The sequence below is a fragment of the Triturus cristatus genome, chromosome 6, assembly GCF_964204655.1.
Source record: "Triturus cristatus chromosome 6, aTriCri1.1, whole genome shotgun sequence".
Lineage (NCBI taxonomy): Eukaryota > Metazoa > Chordata > Amphibia > Caudata > Salamandridae > Triturus > Triturus cristatus.
The window spans coordinates 1,253,909,164-1,253,930,066 of NC_140589.1; the positions used below are offsets into that span (position 1 = coordinate 1,253,909,164).

The window sequence follows — 20,903 nt, forward strand, 5'->3', positions numbered from 1 at the left end:
TCCCGCTTCTGCGAGTTGTTGAGAGAGGCTATTCCTCCGAGCAAGTTTGATGTTTTTGTAATATTTAGTCTGGCCCTCATGATGTGCTTTCTTGTTTTCTTCGGTTCGTGTTTTTCTCCACTTCTTTTCCAACCGCCTACATTTTTGTTTTTCTGTTCCAAGCTCCTCAGTATACCATGTTTCCTGTTTGGTGGCAGGGTATTGTTTGTGTAATTTTAGAGGTGCTATTTTGTCAATTGCTTCTTTGAGGGAATTGTTGAATTTGGTTAAGACGGTCTCTATACTATCTGTCTCTGTGGGAATGGGATGCTTCCATTCCTTTTGCAATTCCTCTACGGTGACTTTATGCCACTGTTGACGCCAGACAGGTGGTAGGGAGTTTTTATTGGAGGGCTTATCCGCCTTAGATATTAAGAATTCCACGATGAAGTGGTCGGACCAAATTATTTGAACCGGAGAAAGACATTGTACTTTGGGGAAATTGGTGAATACCAGGTCGAGAAGGTGACCACATATATGGGTGGGCTCGTGGTTTTGCAGAGTCAGACCGAGGGAAGATAATTCAGAAACCAGGGAGATTGTTTCAGGGAGTGCGGGATTATCAACATGGACATTAAAAAATCGCCAAGAAGGAGGAAATCTTCTTTTGCTTTAAAATATGGGGCCAAGAGTTCCAATAATGCAAGGGAGTAGCCTGTAGAGGGCCCCAGAGGACGATAGACTAAGGCTCCTTTCCAGAATCTGTTTGTGGCATATTGCATTTTAAAAATTATTATCTCAAAGAGGGGGCTGTGCTTATGTTCTAGTGTTATGATCTTCAGATGTTCTTTATGTATGATGACTAAGCCACCACCTATTTTCTCTGGGCGGTCAAAATGGACAAACTTGTAGCCAAGAGGAACCCCCACAGCAATAGCAGGGACCGTATGAGGTTTCAACCAAGTTTCCGTTAGGAAGCAAAGGTCGGGTTGAGTAGTATGTATTAGGTCCCATACCTCTAGTTGATGTCTAGGTAGGGAGCGAACATTTAGGAGAAGGCACTTTGTCCCCTTTGTCCCTTTAGGTGGAGTTTGTTCCCTTTTATCTAACATTTCAGTGCTGGGTTTTATAGGAGAGGTTTGGTATTTGCAATATATGCAAGAGAAAGGGCCCTCAGGGCATGGCCAGGAATCTCTGGAGCATTCTGTAAGAGGGGTTGGTCTGAGGTGTAACAGAGTTTGCGCCGAATACCTGATGTGAGGGGCCCTTGCAGAAGTGATAGGCGTGGGTGTCGGGCCCATGGCCCCTGGTCCCGTCCTGTCGCGGACGGGCGCAGACGGGCAGGACTCTGGCGCAGATCCGGCATGTCCGCAGTACGCGTCCGCTGCGCGGAGTCATAGCCGTTCTTTTTAAAGCGCTGCTAGAGCGCGTCACCCGCCTGGCCCACACCCAATATGGCCGCCAAAAACCAGGAACCCAGCACTCGGCGTCGATACTCGGCCGAGGGCGGTCCGGAGGTAGGGGTGGGGGGAAGGAACACAAAGCGCTTAGGAGCGCTAAGGAAGTCTCTAAGTCTCTAACGCTTATTAATCAAGCGATGTAAATCACACAAAGTTAAAATACAGGGAGAATGCTAAAATGCACAAAGTAAAAGAAAGAGACCTCCCGGCTTCCGCCTCAGGAGGGGAAAGGTTGCTTCTGTTGGTCATTCCTAGCAGTTACATGAACGTTCTGACTGCTAAGTATTGATTGGTTTGAAACTGTAGTAGCAGAGTTTGAATATTTCGAATTATGGCTGCATTGGAAGAATCTAGAGCTGTGGAAGTGTTTAGAGTTGCTCCCAGACAAAGACTGCATTTGTGAAGGCTGAAGGTGAGACTTTTGAGCATTGGCCGTGAAACCCAATTAGTAAAGTAGGTGTAATGTAGTCTGAGTGTGGTGTAAGCACTTTTGGTGTGTGCTAGCTTTGATAAGCCAGTCGTCCAGGTATGGGAGCCAGTCGTCCAGGTATGGGAAGACATGAATCTGTTGTCATCTGAGATGTGCCGCTACTGCTGCCAGACATTTTGTGAATACTCTGGAAGCAGTAGTTACTCTGAACTGAAATTCTTTGAATTGATGGTGTTTTCCTGCTATCACAAATCAGGGGTATTTGCGATGAGCTGGGTGAACCAGAATATGAAAGTATGCGTCTTTTATACCCAGTGTGGACATAAAATCGTCTTGCTGTAGCAGTGGAAGAATCTGTTGAAGCGTGACCATGTGAAAATTTTCTGAAAGTATGTACAGGTTTCATGTCCTTAGATCCAAAATTGGACTTAAGGAGAAGTCCTTTTTGGGGATTAGGAGGTTCAGAGAGTAGACCACTGAGCCTTGGCACTGTAATGGAACTGGCTCTATAGCTACTTTTCTCAAAAGAGCTTGTACCTCGTTTGAGAAGCTGTAAGTGTTCTGTCAAAAGTATATGGGTACAAGGTGGGTATGTTGGGAGGATTGCGGTTGAGCTCCAGGCAATAACCATGTTGGATAATGTCTAACACCCATTTGTCTGGTGTCCTGGATTGCCAAATGGGGAGACATTGTTGAAGCCTTCCGCCAACAGATGTTAAGTGATTGGGGGGGGAAGTGTAGGCAAATCACTGCTTATTGGGGGAAGGGGAGTTTTGTGTGGCGTGCCCTTACCTCTACCTTTAAAATTGTTTCCTCTGTACCCTCCTCTAAAGAAGCCTCTACTGAGATGCGCCTAAGGATGTACTTTTAGACCCTGCTCTATAGAACGAGTGATGAAAGAAGCCTCTGCTTAGAGGACTATGACGTGCTCCCATGGATTTTGCCACATCGGTGTCCTTTTTCATCTTTTCTAGAGCCTCATCAACCTGAGGTCTGGAAACATGTTGTTTGTCAAACGGAGTGTTCAAGATAGACTGTTGGACTTCTGGAAATTCTAAGCCAGGCCACGTAAGAGAATGCTGGTATTAACTTCTCTTGCTGCAGTGTCAGCAGCATCAAGAGCACATCTTATGGAACAGTAAGAGGTGACCTTTCCTTCTTGAACTAGCTCGTGTGCCTTTTTCTTGTGTTCGTCTGAGAGGTACTGAAGTAAACCATCCAATTTATCCCAGTGGGCACTGTCATATCTGGCTAAGAGGCCCTGGGTGTTGGCAATGCGCCAGTGATTAGCGGCTTGAGCAGACACCCTTTTACCAGATGTGTCAATAAGCTTAGATTCTTTATCTGGGGGGGAATATCACCAGATGAATGTGAGTTTGCTATTTTACGAGCGTTGGAAAGTACCAGGGAATCAAGGGGAAGCTGTCCTTCAATAAAAACTGCTTCAGAGGGTGATGGTTTATATTTTTTATCAAACCTGGGTGTTAAGATTCGTGCACAAACCAGATCTTTAAAGATGTCATCTGCATCTCATCATGCCTTTCAACATAGGGAGACTTTGACTATGTGAAGACTCTAGTGTCACAAATGAAACATCGTCATCTAAGGCCTCTTTATGCAGTGTAACCCCATTATATGCTGCTGCCCCGGAAATTAGCTACAGGTAAGATACTTTATCATCTGGCGGTGAAGATTTCGTAGGGTATACGTCTAGCTCATTATCCATGGGTAGATCATCGTTGTAATCATTCCATGGATTTGTAGGCAAAGGAGCAGATCATCATCATCCCCATCTCCTAAATCAGGCTGTGTGTGAGGAGATCTCTGTGATGTTAGGTATGATGGATCTGAGCCTCTCAGCATTGGGAAATGTGGAGATGGTGGAGGGGATGGCAAATGGATAGGGCTTGTAGCAATAACCTTTTTCTTCTTGAGGGGGGTTTTGCCTCCAGTGTCCTCCGAGCTGAGCTTTAAAGATGTATACAATTTTTTTTTTTTTTAAGGATTAATATAAAAAAAATTCTGCTTAGGATCCAATCTGTCTTACATAATGTCTAAGATTGGTTCCGGGGACTCTGAAATATGTTCTTTTGATTTTGCTGCTGAAAGTTTTGGTGCCGAACCAGAGTTGTACTTGGTAGCGGAAGGTTTTGGCTCCGAAGCGGCTTTTTCTTTTGAAGCGAAAGGTTTTGGCTCTGAAGCAGACTTTAGTTTTGAGCTGGAGGATTTCAGCTCCAAACCTTATTTGTCTTTCGGAGTGGAATGTTTTAAGTCCGAAGACGATTTGTCGCTGCTCGATCCCGAGCCGGAAAGCTTGACTACTTGTTTCGGTGCGGGGCCCGAGGGTGGGGCATCCGAAACGGTGTCTCGGTGCCAACCAAAGCCAGAAGGCATAGGTGGTGCCGGAGCCTTATGTTTAGTGAAAGGTAACTTCTGGGGTACGGGGTTTGGGTACTCATGACACCCTGTCCTGCTGGAATGTCTTCCGACTCCAACTCGATTTTGAGGTCAGAATCTGATCCTTCAACCGGGAAGGCCTTCTTTTCTTCTTCGGCTGCTGCTGCTTCTTGTTGGGACTCTTCTCCGATGAGCTCCGGAGTCTGTTGAGTGCTTTGGCACTGCTTTTTCTCGTCGTCGAGCCAGACGATCTCGAAGAGTCTTTTTGGTCCTGAACGAGCAACAGGCATCCCAGTATTCTTCCTTGTGCTCCGGTGATAAGCACAAGTTGCAGACCTGTTGTAGATCAGTGCAAGGGTACTTCAAAGTGGCACCGAGGACAAAACTGTAACAGAGTCCGTTCCATCGGCAGAGGGGTGGATCGACGCGTGTAAGCCCAAAGGCCACCCACGATTTTTTCGACTGAAGATGAAAGATTTTCTGAGCGAATGGATATGCAAAAAGAGGGAAACGTGTACGATAATGCCATTGAGGGTAGAGTGGATTGCGCACCGAGGGGGAACCCGAAGGACGGTTTCAAACCGGAGCACAGCAATACACGTCTGAACCCGATGGTGGAAAGAAAGGAAAATGCTACTTACCCAGTATGCATCTGTTCTTGGCATGTAGAGCTGTAGATTCACATGCTTTGCATAGCCTGCCATCTAGTGTTGGGTACGGATGTTTGCGCTTTGTTTTTCTTCGAATAAGTCTTTTTCCAGTAACGAGGTAGGTGACTCCTCCTTTCGATGATAGTGCGCATGGGCTTCGACTCCATTGTTAGATTGTTTTCCCGAAGAGGGTGGTAATGGAGTTAGTAGGAGTAGTAGAATAGAGATGTCCATGTGTATGTATCTAAGTAGGTAATCGGTGCAACAAGTATAAGTACCCGGGCAGGTGGGTGGGCGCATGTTAATCTACAGCTCTACATACCAAGAACAGATGCATACTGGGGAAGTAGCATTTTCCGTTCGAGGAATGTGAGCTGTAGATCACATGCTTTGCATAGACTATACAGCGGTATACTCCCAAAGCGGTGTCTAGCCTGTAGCTGTTGTAGTTGTTTGAATCAATGTTTTAAGTACTGCCTGGCCTACATTAGCTTGTTGCCTTACTATCACACCTACACAATAGTGTTTTGTGAATGTGTGAGGTATAGACCATGTTTCAGCTTTGCAGATGTCATCTATGGAGATGTTTCCTAAGAAAGCCATAGAAGCCCCTAGTTTGCGAGTGGAGTGCACTCTAGGGGGAATTGTTAATGTTCATTTCACTTTTGCATAGCATTTCTGAATACATTTAACTATCCACTGTGCAATACCTGATTTTGAGATGGGATTGCCTTTATGAGGTGGAGCAAAAGCCACAAAGAGTTGTTTTGTTTTATGGAAAGATTTTGTCCTTTCTATGTAGTAGAGTAATGCTCTTTTAACGTCTAAGGTATGTAGAGCACTTTCTGCCACATAATATGGTTGAGGGAAGAACACAGGCAACTCAATAGATTTGTTCATCTGGAAGGCAGAAATCACCTTGGGTAAAAATTTAGGATGAGTCTGAAGAACCACTTTGTTTTGGTGTACTTGTAAAAATGGTTCCTGTATGGTTAGTGCCTGAAGTTCATCTACTCTCCTCAGTGATGTAATAGCTATGAGGAAAGCAACTTTCCAAGTGAGAATTTGCTGCTCACATTTGTGCAATGGCTCAAAGGGTGGATACATCAGTCTGGTGAAGACAACATTGATATTCCACACTGGGGCAGGTGGAAGTCTTGGGGGAATGACTCTTTTGAGTCTTTCCATAAATGCCTTAATAACAGGCCCTCTGAAGAGAGACAGGTGTTGTCTATTTTGAAGGTATGCGGCTATTGCAGCAAGATGTAAGCATATGGATGTGTACGCTAAATTTGAACGCTGTAGATGCAGCAAAAAGCAGATGATGTTTTGAACAGAAGCTTCAAGCGGGTTGATTTGATTGTTATTATAATAAATGATAAACCGCTTCCACTTTACTGCACAGCAAGCTCTTATAGTAGGACATCTAGCCTCTTTGATAATGTTCATGCAGTCCGGCGGAAGATTGGGGTAGCCAAACTCTATGACTTCAGGTGCCAGATCGCAAGGTTGAGATGACCGGGATCTGGATGTCTTATCTCTCCACGGCTCTGACATTGGGTGTAAGATGGGGTTTTGCTGAAGGACTACTAAGAGCTCCAACAGGGTGGTGAGCCACGGTTGACGGGCCCATGTGGGAGCAACTAGGATTAGTGATAGGGACGCTTGCCTGAGCTTCCGAACCACTAATGGAATGAGTTGGAGAGACGGAAAAGCGTAGGCAAATATCCCTGACCATTTCATCCATAGTGCATTGCCTTTGGACAATGGGTGTTGATACCTGGATGCGAAGCTTGGGCATTTTGCGTTGTGGCGAACAGATCTATGTCTGAGAAGGCCGACATCTAAAAAAACGGGAGAACTCGAGGGTGGCGTTCCCACTCGTGGATCTGTTGTCTGTCTGCTGAGCAGATCTGCAATTTGATTGTCTACTCCTGGAAGGTGTTCTGCGAGGAGATACATTTTGTGACGTATCGCCCACCTTCAGATAATCTGCGCTAATTGTGACAATTGGAGAGTGTGTGTGTGTGTCCCTGTTTCTGTATGTAATACATTGCTCTCATGTTGTCTGTGCGTATCAGGACAGCTTTGCGTACCAGGTGAATTTGAAAGGCATTGAGCGCTAGAAATATCGCTAGAAGCTCTAGATAATTTATGTGAAGCTGCTTTTGATGCAGGTTCCATATGCCCTCAATTGTGTGAGTTTGGAGATGAGCTCCCCAACCAGTAGGCGATGCATCTGCTGTTAGCACTGTCTGAGGAACCGAGTTGATGAAGGGCCACCCTTTGGAAAGGTTTTGTGGATTCCACCACTGCAGAGAGCGATGAGTGCGGCCGTCCACCAACACTAGATCTGATAACTGACGCTGAGACTGATTCCACCAAAGTGCTAAGCATTCCTGAAGGGGACACATTTGAAGCATAGAGGACTATTAGGATGCAAGACGCCATCATTCCTAGTAACTGCTGAAACTGGGAAAGTAGAGTTTGAATTGTGCGTTTTCTGGCCGGTTTGGGATAGGTCAGAGCTTTTTGTGTATCTATAGTGGCTCCCAAATACGCTTGCGTGTTGGAGGGTTGGAGATGGGACTTGGACAGATTCACTGAGAATCCAAGATCGTGCAGCAGCCTCACCTTTTTGTGAGTATGTCGTAGACAGTTTACTTGCGAGCTTGCTTTTATGAGCCAGTAGTCGAAGTATGGGAAGACGTGAATATGTTGTCTTCGTTGATGAGCAGCGACTACAGCCAGTCATTTGGTGAAAACCCTGGAAGCAGTAATGATTCATAATGGGAGTACTTTGAATTGGTAATGATGCCCCCCTACCACAATCCTTAGGTATTTGCGGTGAGCGGGGTGTATTGGGATGTGGAAGTAGGCGTACTTTAAATCTAAAGTTGAAAGAAAGTCACCTTGCTAAAGGAGCGGGAGTACTTGTTGGAGAGTCACCATATGAAAGTGATCCGATTGGATGTATAGATCCAGGTCTCGGAGGTCCAGTATAGGACTGAAAGAGACGCCTTTTTGGGGAATTAAGAAGTATAGGGAGTATACACCTGCCCCTTGATATTGTAATGGGACTGGTTCTACAGACCTTTTTTGTGAGAGAGAGAACTTCTACTTTGAGAAGGTTGAGATGTTCTTGTGACATTTTGTGTGATCTTGGAGGAATGTTTGGGGGAGTGTCTAAGTTACAGGCAAAAACCATATTGGATAAATTGTAAAACCCATCTGTCTGAGGTGACTGTATTCCAGACGGGTAGAAATTGGGAGACACGTCCCCCGACAGGAGTGGAATGATCAGGGACACTGTTTGGTGTTTGCAGGGAAAGTGCATGTTGAGTTGCCTCAGCCTCTTCCCTTGCCGTTGTTCTCTCTAAATCCTCCTCTAAAGTAACCTCTTGACAGACGAGGGTGATTGATTATTGCCCTTGTAAGAGGCAGAGAGATTTTCTGATGAAGTGTTTTTGGAGCCACCCCTGTAAAAGGAGCAACAAAAAGATACCAGTTTGGAAGGGAGTTGCAAAGCTCCCATGGATTTCATGACCTCTGTATCTTTTTCATCTTCTCTAAAGAAGTTTCCACTGTAGGGCCGAATAGGAGCTCTTTATCAAAGGGTTGGTTCAGAATAGAGGCTTGGACCTCGGGTCTGAACCCCGAAATTCTGAGCCAAGCATGTCTGCGTAGCAACATACTGATGTTGACTGCACGGGCTCCTGTGTCTGCTGCGTCTAAGGCGCACCTAATAGAAGTATTGGTAATTAATTTCCCCTCTTGAATTAGGTCATTGGCTTTGTGCTCGTCGGGTAAAAACTGCCTTTATTTTTCTAGCTCATCATAATGACCTGTCGTAGCAAGCTAAGCGAGCTTGTGCATTTGCAATTCGCCAGTGATTGGCTGCTTGCGATGCTATTCTTTTGCCCGAGGCATCATTTGACTTTAACTCCTTATCAGGAGGAGGGGCATCTCCTGTAGTTTGCTCTTTTGTGAACGTTGAAGACTACAAGGGAGTCGAATAGAAGTTGACCCCTGATGGAAGTGGGGTCAGTAGGTGCTGGCTTGCACTTTTTCTCAATTCTGGGCATGAAATTCTTGCCTGCGCAGGGTCTCTAAAAATCTCGTCAGTATGTTTAAGCAGTCCCTTAAGCATAGGTAGTGTCTGTGTTGCTCTCTGAGAGGAACTTAAGGTCTAAAATAGAAAATCCTCTTCAAGAGCCTCTATGTAATTCCATCCCATCTGTATTGAGCAGCCCTATTAAGTAGCTCTATATACCTTATGTTGTCATCAGGTGGTGAGGGTTTGGAAGGGTATAGGTCCAGATCGTTATCTGGGATCAGATCTGTATTATAGTTCTCCAAGGAGTCATTAGTGTCCTGGCGCCTATCTTCATCCCCATCCCCTTCATCTTGTGTATCAGGTAATTGAGGTTGTCTGGATTTTGTGGGTGTGATGAGCAAATTTGGGTCAATGGGTGAAGGAGGTGTAAAGGCAGGAGGAGAAGTGTTAGTACCCACATTCTTGTGTTTTAAAGGAATGCGGCAGTTCTCTTCTAAGCCCATTTTCCTTTTCTCTCGCAGTTTCACATGAATAGGTCCAGTATCTGGATGGATAACCAGTTCTTTTTGTTTCAGATCCGTGTTTACAGGCAGAATGTCGAAACAAGGCTCTTTGGATAGAACAGTAGTTTTCCCTTTGGGCACCGTACTTTTCGGCGTCGATAGGTTCGGCTCCGAAGTTTCGACTCTGGAGATTTACTCTTTGGTAGCGAGGGAATGGCCACAACAACGTGCTTCAATTTCAAAGGTTTCAGTTCGGCATTGACATGGGGCCGATTCAAGCCTGAGCCGGAAGGCTTTGATTTGTGTTCCGGTGCGGGGCTGGAAGGCAGGGCACCTGAAACTTTTTCTCGGTGTCGACCTTGGCCCAAGGGCATAGAAAGGACCGGAGCCTTTTTCTTCGACAAATGTTGGGGCAGCGGTGTGTCTGTACTTACAGTATGCTGACCCGGTATCACTTGCTCTTGTTCTTCCATGTCAGAGTTGGCTTCAGAGTTGTGTTCTCCCTCTTCTTCAGCTCCTTGTGTGCGGAATTCTTCCTGGTCGGAATCCTCACCGAAGATGTCTGGTGCGGAGCTGCTGTGTTGGTGCATTTCGTGACGTCGAGCCTGACTGTCACGGAGCGTCTTCTTAGATAAAAACTACCGGCACGCGTCGCAGTCTTGTTCTTCCTGTTCCAGGGATAGACAGAGATTGCACACTTTGTGCAAGTCGGTGCGCGGAAACTTAGCGCGACATCCGGGACAGAATTTGCATGGAGTCAGTTCCATCGACTGCTAGCGAGCACGACGCGGGTTGGCCCAAAGGCCGTCCACAAATCTTCAGATCGAAGACTTTGACTCGAAACGATACACGGAGAATGGGAAACGCGATCAAGAACAATACAGTTGAGGGTAGTGGATTGCGCGCTGAGGGGAACCCGAGAAACTGTGTAGAACCGGAGCGCTGCAATTCACATCCTATCCCGATAGCGGAAAAAACAATCCTACAATGGATGCGATGCCCATGCGCACTATCACCGAAAGGAGGAATCACCTACCGCGTGACTGGAAAAGACTTCTTCGAACAAAAACAAAGTGCAAACATACGGACTGAACACTTGATGGCAGGCTATGCAAAGCATGTCATCTAAAGCTCACATGCCTCGAACACAATCTAACAATAGAGTTGATGCCCATGCGCACCATCACCGAAAGGAGGAGTCACCTTACCTCATGACTAGGAAAGACTTCTTCAAAGAAAAACAACTTGCAATCATTCGGACCCAACACTAGACAACAGGATTATGCAAAGCATGTGTATCTACAGTACACATGCCTCGAACATACGAGATACATGGGTGGATACAAACAAAGGTAGGGTGTAGCCCCATTGAATGATATATAGTATCTATGAATCCAAAGTGATGACTTCCAGCTGAGTGGAAAAAAAAATCTGATCTTTATGCCTAACGGCTGAGTGTGTTTCTGCAAGGGGACATCAGAGCAGAATAGAGGCCGTTGTTGCAGGGGAGGAGGAGGTAGAGGATTGAGGTCCTTGTTGGGCTGCTTTGCTTAAGCTGCCACTACATTTCCTGGAGCTGTAAAAGGTCCAAATCAGTTAATGTACTTGTTGTTAGGTCTTCCGCTGACACTATGCCAGGCCCCACGAATAACATCCACATTTTCTGTACTGCGGGTGGCCCGTATACCAGCTGTCATTAAATGTCTTTAGTGCCAAATCTACCTTCTCACAGAAAAGTATAGAGTAATCAAAGGGAATGTTCATCAGGGATGCATGGACATCCCCTTCAAAAAGAGCTGAAAAGAGCCAGGCATGGTGTCTGTGCACTACACTGGGGCCATGGCATTGACCAGACAGTCCGTGCTGTTGAAGCCAGCATTTGAAAACCTACTTTGCCGCATTCTGCCAATCTTCAATCGAACGGGCATTGGATATGCCTGAGATATTCACAACATGTCATATGTTTTCATATGTTGTCCTTATGCACTGGTGCCTCTAAGTTTGTTGTCTGTGTGCAGAAGTATCCAAATGTACTGTTAGTGTGCATAGATGCCTCTCTGTTCTCTGTGTATGAGTACTTGTTTGTGCTGCTTGTATACATACATGCCTGTAAGTGGACTGTCTGTATACACAAGTGCCTGTAAGTGGGATGTCTGCACAAGTATGTGTTGTCTTTATTTGTTTGAGCTGTCTGCATGCACACATGCCTGTAAGTTAGTTGCCTGAGTGCATAGAGGCCTCTGTGTTGTTTCTGTGCAGCAGTGTTTGTTGTTTGTGTGCTGTCTCTGAGCAAGAATACTTGTATGTGTTGTCTGTATGCCTGGGTATTTGCAAGTGTGTTGCATGACTATCCGCATGTAATGTGTTGTCTGTCTGCCAGAGTACTTTATGCACTGCCTGTGTGCATGAAGGTCTCTGTTGTCTGTGTGTCTCTGTGCACTCCCCAGCCAACGGTTTGTTTGCTGTAATAATGCGTGTTGCAGTGTCTGTCATGAGAATGAAACTGAAGCCTGGTTATAAATCTTGCATGCAGTCACTCCTATTCCATTGAAGCACTACAACCTTTGTATATGTTTGGAGGTATTTGGCTGCAGCTTTATTGTTCACATAGTTTCACAATGTGTACCCTCGTAAACTTTATTGGGGTCATAAATGCAGTATGCTAGCATGAAATAAATCAATCATTGTTACTGTAATTGGCATAAACAACTACGAGTCAGCATAAATCACACCATAATGCAATACCTGTCATCATAGACCACTCCATAAATCAAGTAGACAGGATTATTCTTGAGTTTTCATACAATCATAAATCATGCCATAAATCATTTTGACAGCTGGTGATGTCCTTGGAGTCTTTGAACTTAGGTTTACTTTCTGTGTGAGGGTAATGCCACAATCTCTTTTAGGCTTAATTCGCTACCTTCGTCTGCTCTGTGTGGTCCGCCGGTTCTGGGAAGAGTGCCGTGTTCTGCGTACCCCCATCTCTGGCTGCCTTAGCCTGCTGTAATTGCTAGGTAAGTAGGCTGGTCTGCCACCCCCGCCATGGTCAGTGTGGCCTTTCAAACCCTCCTTTTATCTCCTTTGCTGCCACGTTGCCCGTGGTCTAATGTCTCATGCAGTTACCCCAATTTTGTCGTGGCTGTCCATCGGTTGGCACAAAAGACCTCAGTTTCTGCCTCAGACAGGTACATCCCATCGCTGTTGAAGTATTTGGGGCGCCTCAGGTTGATCAGCACGTGTCTGATTGTCTTTCAACTGCTAGCCCTGCAGAATTTAGAGACTACCACGTTGAGCTTTTTCTGGAATTATACAGGGCCCCCGTGGACCATGCTCCTCTCCATTTTTGCCTGAGAATAGTTTCTGAACAGACAGGTGCTGCCGAATAGTTTGGCAGCCATGGATAGCTCATTCCTTTTTTTTTTTTATAACATTTTATTGGCATTTAGTTCATATACATTTCCGTTACCTTCATGTCAAGACAATTACATACCGATAGGGTTTATGCTATTGTTCTCGTCTTCTCTTCTGCTCGTTGCCAGTTCATAAGAAAGAAATAATTGCATTATACCCTTCTCTAACCCCCCTCCCTCTTCCTTGCCCCCTCAACCTCTCCAACCGTACCACCCCTCCACCCTACACTGCTGTCTCTCGGGTAGATCCACCCCAGCCCAAGCACCTTCCACCCTTATTCCAGCCTGAGCAACTTAGCCTGTCCGTGACTGCCTCCCAGTCTGCCTCAACTTCACCAAAGGCATGAGTGTGGCCTATCCCTTTCCCTGTCCGTAACTCCCTCGTAGCCCCTCATTGTCCTACCCGGTTAAGGTGGTCCTGTTGCGATAGTCGTTCGGGTGTGGAAGCGCCCAAAGCCCTATCATCACTCTACATGCTCTCCACCAACGCCTCCCAAGCTCTGGCCCTCTCTTCCCTTCTTATCCCGCGCTGTATGTTCTGCATCTGGACCCTGCTTTCACACCCAGCCCACATCACCAGCTCCTGTTTCCATCCACTCACGCTGGGACCATTCGCCTTTTTCCAGTTTAGAGTTATTTCTCGTTTCGCAAGTATAAAGGCGAGGTCCTGAAACCTGTCAGTAGTGTTAGTCTTAGCTGTGTGTGTGAACAATCCCAGTATGGCATGCTATGGTGTGCAAGGGATCACCCTCCCTGTGTTTCTAGCCATCACCTGTGTCACCTCCTGCCAGTACTGTGTTAAAGAAGTGCAGCTCCACAGCATGTGGAGTTAAGTCGCTCCCACTGTTGCACATCTTGGGCATTGGGCTTCCGCTCCCGCAAAGTACCTATTAATGCGTTCCGGGGTTAGGTATGCACGGTGGAATGTGTAAAAGCTAATCAGTTTAAAGTGGGCGTTCCTGGAGACCTTGGCTGCCCGTTCCAGAACATGCTCCCAGTCCTTGTCTGCCAGGGGCCTGGCCAAGTCCTCCTCCCACCTGTTTCTCAATCTGATGGATAGCTCATTCCTGATGCGGCCGAACATCTTTTTCCTCCCCAGCCGTTAGTTGTTTTGGTTTGTTAGCTCCATTCCTGGTAGGGGTGGGGGACGGGGCGCTTTGATGCTTTAAGGCCCTCCTTCTTGTGGGATCCTGACATAGCTCTTGCATTCCGTGGAGCACCACCTTCCCAACACCCTTAATGGCTTCCGCCACCGTGAGCCCCATCCTTGGTGGTGTTGTTGCCGACACAATGCGGAAGGAATGCATGCTGATGTGTGCTGCTGGCAGTCCTGCCTTGCTCAGTGTCTTCTTCAGCACTGCCCGGAATTGGAATTTACTCAGGCACTCCCCATTGCTGTGTCTGAAAAGGGGGCCTCCCGCTGCTCAGTGCATTGCCCAGTACTCGAGCGTCCAGCATACTGGGCATATGTTTTTGTCGGACTGGCAAGGTAGCTTTTTCTGCATCTCCCCTGGCCTGCTGGTCCAGCTTGGACATTCTTGATAGAATCTCCTCTTGTTCAATACCCAGCTGTATGTTTAGAACTTTGAGGCAGAAGGGTCTATCTGATGCGATTAGTTCCCTAAATGCCTCAAGAAAAATGCTAGCGTAAATGCTGCTTTAAATAGTGTCACTTCGTAAGCGTCTGCACAAGTTTCGGCCAGAACCCTACCAGCTGTGCAAGAGTGCCAGATTCAATGGGCAGCCTATTATCTTTTCTTTTACCTCCCAATCGCCCTTTCAAAGCTGCTCTCAGTTAAAGTGAACCAGTGGGGTCCTCCCTGGTGGCAAGCATTGAAAAAGGTGCCACTGCTGCCAGGTATGCCTGCACCCAAGATTTTCTCTTATTCTTCTCCAAAGCCCATCTTACAAACTGCTCTGCTGCCCCTGCAGTGCTTTGTGTTTCTTCGAAAGATTGCAGTCCTGTGACCCTCTGCACTGTCTTTGCATATGTTGCATACTGCTGTGCAGTTTTGAAGGCCTAGACTTGCTCCACCCATTGGGACACGTCACATCTGCCAGGAAGCAAGCTCGTTTCGGAAAAGGGGTCATTGCTCGCTCTTCTGTGGGAGTCAGCTGCTTGAATTTGTCCATTTAGAATCAAGAGTGCATCTGGTTGAACGTTATTGACCTTTGGACATGTCTCTACATCAATTCCCTGTTGCTTGTAAACTGCACTTTTACCATGAGCCTTAAGAGCTTCAGCACCAGCTGACACCTAGCTGCCCCACTGTTTTTTTTTAAATAAATTTCTTTATTAGTTTGTTTCTCCAAATCTGCTGACCATGTTCATATACAATTATACATCTCATCTACCTCAGCCGAGGCAGTGTACATTCCAACAATAAACTCAGGAATTCAGACCTATACTCACATCGGTGGAGGTTTTCTAATCTAACATAGTTTGCTTCGTTTTTGTTTCATGAAATCCCAACTGTAACTAAACCTACCCCCAACCCCCCCCCCCCCCAGCCCCTCAAACCCCCCCAATATCCCCCCTCCCCACCCCCCTGCTGGGTCCGTATAACTTGAGTTCTGTGTATCTCAATGCTCGTTTTGGGTCTCCTTATGTCTCCCCCCACCCCCGGCTTGGGGCCGGCCCCCAATGGAAGCCGGCCCCTCTGTTGACACCTGTGTGGATTGTGGGGCCTGTCCCGTTACCTCCTGGATCATCATTCCCCACGCCAGTAGTACCTCAGGTAGTTTGTCATCTCTTCTGGTACTACGCATATGTCCCTCCTCGGCCAGAGCCCACTCCCTCAAGTCTGTTTTCCACTCCGCCATTAGCGGCCCCTGCTGTAACAAGTCCCAAAACGAAGAACCGCCTACTTGTCTTACGTTTAGGGTCACAATAGCTGCCCCACTGTTGATAGCGTACACAGCTGGATGGTTATCGGACCAGAGCATCAGTTTCATGTCCCTCAGCCTTTCTTGTCATATTGTCAAAATTACTGCTATGGGGAATAGCTCTAGTTATGTTATGCAATTGGTTAGTCCAGTTCTTGCACATTCTTGCGCCCACTTTTACGTGCACCAGCTGTCTCCTAGGATTGCCCCGAAACTCTAGGCTGCCTGCAGCATCTATGTACAGCGCGATCTGCCTGACACCCAACCTTCCCTCCATATGAGCATACCACTGAAATCTTCTCAGAAGGTCAACTAGGCTTTTAGGTAGTTTGGAATTGGAACCCAATCTTGAATGGTGGTGTTTCTTTTGCAGCACTTTGGTCAGTTGGGTGAGGCACCTTGCAAAAACTCTCCCCGCAGGGATTACCCTTGCTGCTAAGTTCAATTTTTCTATGAGCTCTTACAGTTCCCCTGTTGTGGCACCTTCTTTGCCCACCAGTGCCTTCAAATATCTCATTATGTCATGCACTTTGTTTTCTGGAATGCGGGATGAGCCAGCAATGGAGTATAACTACGCCCAGGAAACAGATCTTTGTAGAACCCACCATTTTGTCTGTAGTCACTGGGACACTTATTTTGGACGCCAGTTGCTGAAAAGTGTTCAATAAGCTACTGCATTCCCACCTTCCTGGTCTACCCACTAATAGGAAATCATCAGGTAGTGGAGCTTGCCACCTTCTGGGTGCTCTTTGTTCAGCGTCTACTCCAGAAATGTACTGAATCGCTCGAAGTACGTGCATGATATAGAGCACCCCATAGTAAGGGCCTTGTCAAAATGTTTCTCCTCTAAATTTGAAACCCAGTAGGTGGTAGCTTTCTGGATTCAATGTCCGCCTTTGCCATCATCGCCTGCCCCCCACCCTGTGCACACTAGAACGATTGCATCATACCCTACCGCACAGTCTTCTGATTTGATCCCATTGTTTATTGACTCCCCTTCAGGGAATGATAAGTGGTGTGCCAGTATGTATTGACAAAGATCCTTCCTGGGTATCACCCACAAAGGGGAAATCTCCAGGCTGGTGGGTGCCTTGCGCCCAGGGGGCCATCCACTCTACTTAATTCCTTTTTTTCCAGAATTTTTCACCGCACTATCACAGGGTGTTGCTGTACCAAACGGGTGTTTTACACGCCCTCTGCCCTCATGTAACCCATGAATGGAATTTTAAACCCTTTCTCAAATCCCTTCCACAGTAGTCGCACGCCTGTCTGGTTGTCCTACTGGTTAGCTAGTTGAATCAGCTTATTGGTGTTGATGGGGGAACGGGCTAGCTGGACGCCTAGTCACCACGCTGCTCATACTGATAGATAGTGAGGGACTCCAGTGGCGGGGGCACTGGGCTCAACTTGCCCTCCAGGGTAGCTTTGAATCCCGCTCGGCTCTGCCACTGGATGGTTGGATTTGCGCCCTCTCCTTGTTTTGGCACCGTTTTCTCAATGCCACCCTCCCTCGCCCAACTAGGGGCAGCCTTTGGTTTGCCTGTCCCTCTCGGGACTACCATATTCCCAGGCCTTGGCGCGGTTAATTCTGCTGGCCCATGTATGCCCCCACTGGATGAGGGCCTCTGCCTAACTGGCTTGTGTTTTACTACAGCAAACAAACTTAGTAGTCTCTCCTCTCCAGGGCTGGAATAAGTAGACCCCAGCTACTGCCGTTCCCAGCATCTTATCCAGCATTTCTGGTTCTCTGTTTTTGAGCACCACTTCCTGTATAAACACTATGGTGCATGACTCTTCTGCATGTCAGTCTCATCTCTGCTGGTGATACCAGTGTACAGCTGCATTCGATGCAGCGTTTTCGGCCGTGGAGCTGCTCGGCGCTTTACAATGAGAAAAGTTAGGTGGGAAGGGTCCAGCCTTTTTTTATGGTGTACCTTGACAGTGCAGCTGTCACCAGACAATTATGCAGGAACTATCAGGAGAAGTGTGTTGGCTCTGTCCACATGTTGGGAGTCAGGAGTGCGTTTTGGGTGGGTAGATGTGTGATTCTACAAACGACCATTGGCAAAGTCAATAGGTCTCGTCTATGCAAGATCTAATAGCATAGCAATATTTTTTAGCCATGTAGTACTGCGTTGTAGCTGCTGTGAAGTGCTATGACTCGGTTACAGCACTTGTAAAAAAACATTTTTTTGTACTTTCAGCCATGCTTCACAGCAGCCTAGCAGCTGTACAACAAGGCAAAGAATACATTGACAAAGCCAAACAGCTCAACTAGTTGGCTTTTCAATGTTTTTAAGCCATGTCCTACAGGTGAGTGGCTGCTGTGCAGTATGGCCTGGGAAGGGGAAGTGCGGAGCACTGTGATGCGGCCAGTGTTGACTGCTTCATAGCACTTTAAAAAAAAAAATCTTCCAGTCCTGCTGCACAGCATATGGATTGCTGTAGAACGGGGCTAAAAAACATCGACACAGCCATCATATCTCGCATAGGGGCAACCTATTGGTTTTGCCAATGCTTGCTCATTAAATTCACGGTTTCGGTGTGGTGAGCTTTGCCTTATTTCTTGAAATCCCGAAATTAAATTGCCTGTTTCTACTTTGAAGTCGGTGACTATGAAATATCTTCATCCTTCCTCGTTACACTGCTTCGCTAACTCAGTCTTGTCTTGTGAGTCAATAACCTCTGAATTGCTTGCTTTTCTCTTGATATAGATTGTTTTTGTTCTCTTATTTATCTTTTGAGGAGGAAGACTTTAGTGCTTTTGTCTGTTTTTCGAGGTAGGCATTCTTGGTGTCAATACCCTGAAAAGGTCCTGTTTTTCCACTGAAGTTGAGTAACTCTCTCTTGCATTCGATATTGATTGAACGACGAAGTTGAGGAGAGGCCTTTCGGCTTTTCCCTAATGGGAGCTCTTTGTCTGGGCCCAGTTGGGTGGGATTTATCTAGTTAACATTTGACTGGTATTATTGACAACAATGTTTTTTCATTATATAATTCTTTTTAATAATATGTAAATATTTCCTCAATGGACATGTACTCAAATGGCTATGACCCTTTAGATTGCTCCAAAGACCATCTTAATTTGAGGCACAGTTCTCTGTGTAAAATGGTTTCAGGAAGCTATTCATGTGCCACCACAAAATCCTTGCCAGTTTTTCCTAAACAAGAAACTAATTATTGGTCTCCTAGAGTCTCCCCTACCTTAATAGCATCCTCCTCTGAGCCCACGTCCTCGTTGGTTGGAGCAAGTCTCTTTTTTCTTGAGATTATGGATTCTCCAGACAACTCCTTCATGGCCCAATATGCCAAAATCATATTCTCTATGAATTCAAGTCTTTGGCTTGAACAAGGAACAGGCATAACAGTCTTTCGATGTACGGTCATGAGGGAGACAGAACATGCGCTATCAGGTGTTTGTCAATGGAAGCAAAGTAACGGTTGCAGTTCAGGCAGACCTTGAAAAGACTAATCATGCCACTAACTGCCAAAGACAAGTATCTAGAAAAACAATCTCTCTAACCTAAGCGAAGACCCAGTCTTAAAATCTGATTTCCTTGATGCCAAATTATCATCTTCACTGATCATGATGAAAAATATGACAATTTCCTTTTTATTTCTGATATCTCTCTCCAACACCACTAAAACACCCAGTAGAAAAAAAGGATCTAAAATGGAGGGCATAGTGGGCTTACAATCGACAGCTAGACTGAAATGCTACCTAGAGAACATCCAAACTGCGACTTAAGCTTATGCTAACCCAGCAGCAGACTTAACACACTTGTGGACATAGGCATTTTTACTATATTACATTGTTCGAAAACCTTCCACCAATATTTCCAGGTTTATTTCCTATGAAAAAACGTACCCATGCACCCATGTGATATTATTCTATTTTTGCTTTAAGGCAGTGACTGTTCCTCTCCCAAAAGCAGTTCCGCTACGGAAATCAAGCTGAATCAAAATACTACAAATTAAAAAATACAAATTAAATGACACAAGGTGCATTTACCTTCATCTTTGCTTAATGATCTCTGGGGTTGACTTTTGACTGGAGTCCCATCAAGTTGTTGTTTTTGACTAATTCTTGCAAAAAGAGCTTTCTGCATGGCTGGAAGGAAGTCTGGTATGCTAATATTAGGCTTCTGACTTTGTGTACCGGAGCAATCAGACTCACTTCCACTATGAAGCAACTCAGGAGTAATATTAGGGGGTGGATTACCTATGAAGTCTCCTTGCCAGGGTCCATCTAAATAAAAACAAAATAATTCTGTATGACAATGGAATAAGTGAATGAATGTTTTCTACATCAATAAATCCCTCTGAAACATGATGCTTGACCCCTTTCTGTTTATTCAATTTGATACTTTGAGGAAATATTTTCTAAGTTAACATCGAAAGTACTTTAAACCATGCTATGGTTGTCAGAGATCCACATCCACTATAAACCACACCTGTTGAGAATACAGTATCCCAGCGTTTCCTAAACTGTTGGTTGCACCCCACTAGTGGGTCCTGAGCCAATTTTTAGTGGGACACAAAAGTCCTGGTCTTCAGAAGGTGAACGAGTAATACATAAAGATGCCTCTACAATTTGCATTTATCTTGTCACATTTGAAGTGCTTCAAAGACAGAAGTTACGTGTCAGGCAAAGCCTTCTGACAATTTGCTGCTTATTCTTTTAACTAGGGGATTGGTGTTCCCTTCTCTTTCTCTGACTGAAAAAAGTAAGAGAAGTTTTTTAAGTGAACTATGTGACAAACTTGCTGGGTACAATGAGTGTGAAATTAAAGGCTGCAAGATGTCATTCTTTTTAAAACACACATTTAAATATCTGTAAATAACTACACATATTTCAAAACATAGCTTTTAGGAAAGCATACATTAGGTACATTTTTACAATACTGAAGTGTGATGGAAACAGATTTCAACATGATCGAATCAAGACACTTGATGATGCGCAAATCATAAATATTCACTGTAACCCACACATTATAATGTATGTGCTATATCATTTCATCAGTGAAACTGTATGCTTGTGCAAGTTTAGTGGCTATTTCAATGGAAAATGTGCTTTCTATAAATGACAGTGCACTACCACATGATGCTTTAGTAACAGATTTTTGAC

The 20,903-nt window shown here is 45.7% G+C and overlaps 1 protein-coding gene across 6 annotated transcripts in view; it reads right to left on the reverse strand.

Moving 5' to 3' along the window:
• The window catches only part of ZC3H6 (zinc finger CCCH-type containing 6), a 518,680-nt gene that overhangs the window by 25,980 nt on the left and 471,797 nt on the right, over window positions 1-20,903 (reverse strand). For all 6 annotated transcript variants that reach the window (XM_085612199.1, XM_085612198.1, XM_085612196.1 and 3 more), the window contains one exon: window positions 19,788-20,024. In XM_085612199.1, the coding sequence (XP_085468325.1) occupies window positions 19,788-20,024 (237 nt within the window). The remainder of the gene's footprint in view (window positions 1-19,787; window positions 20,025-20,903) is intronic.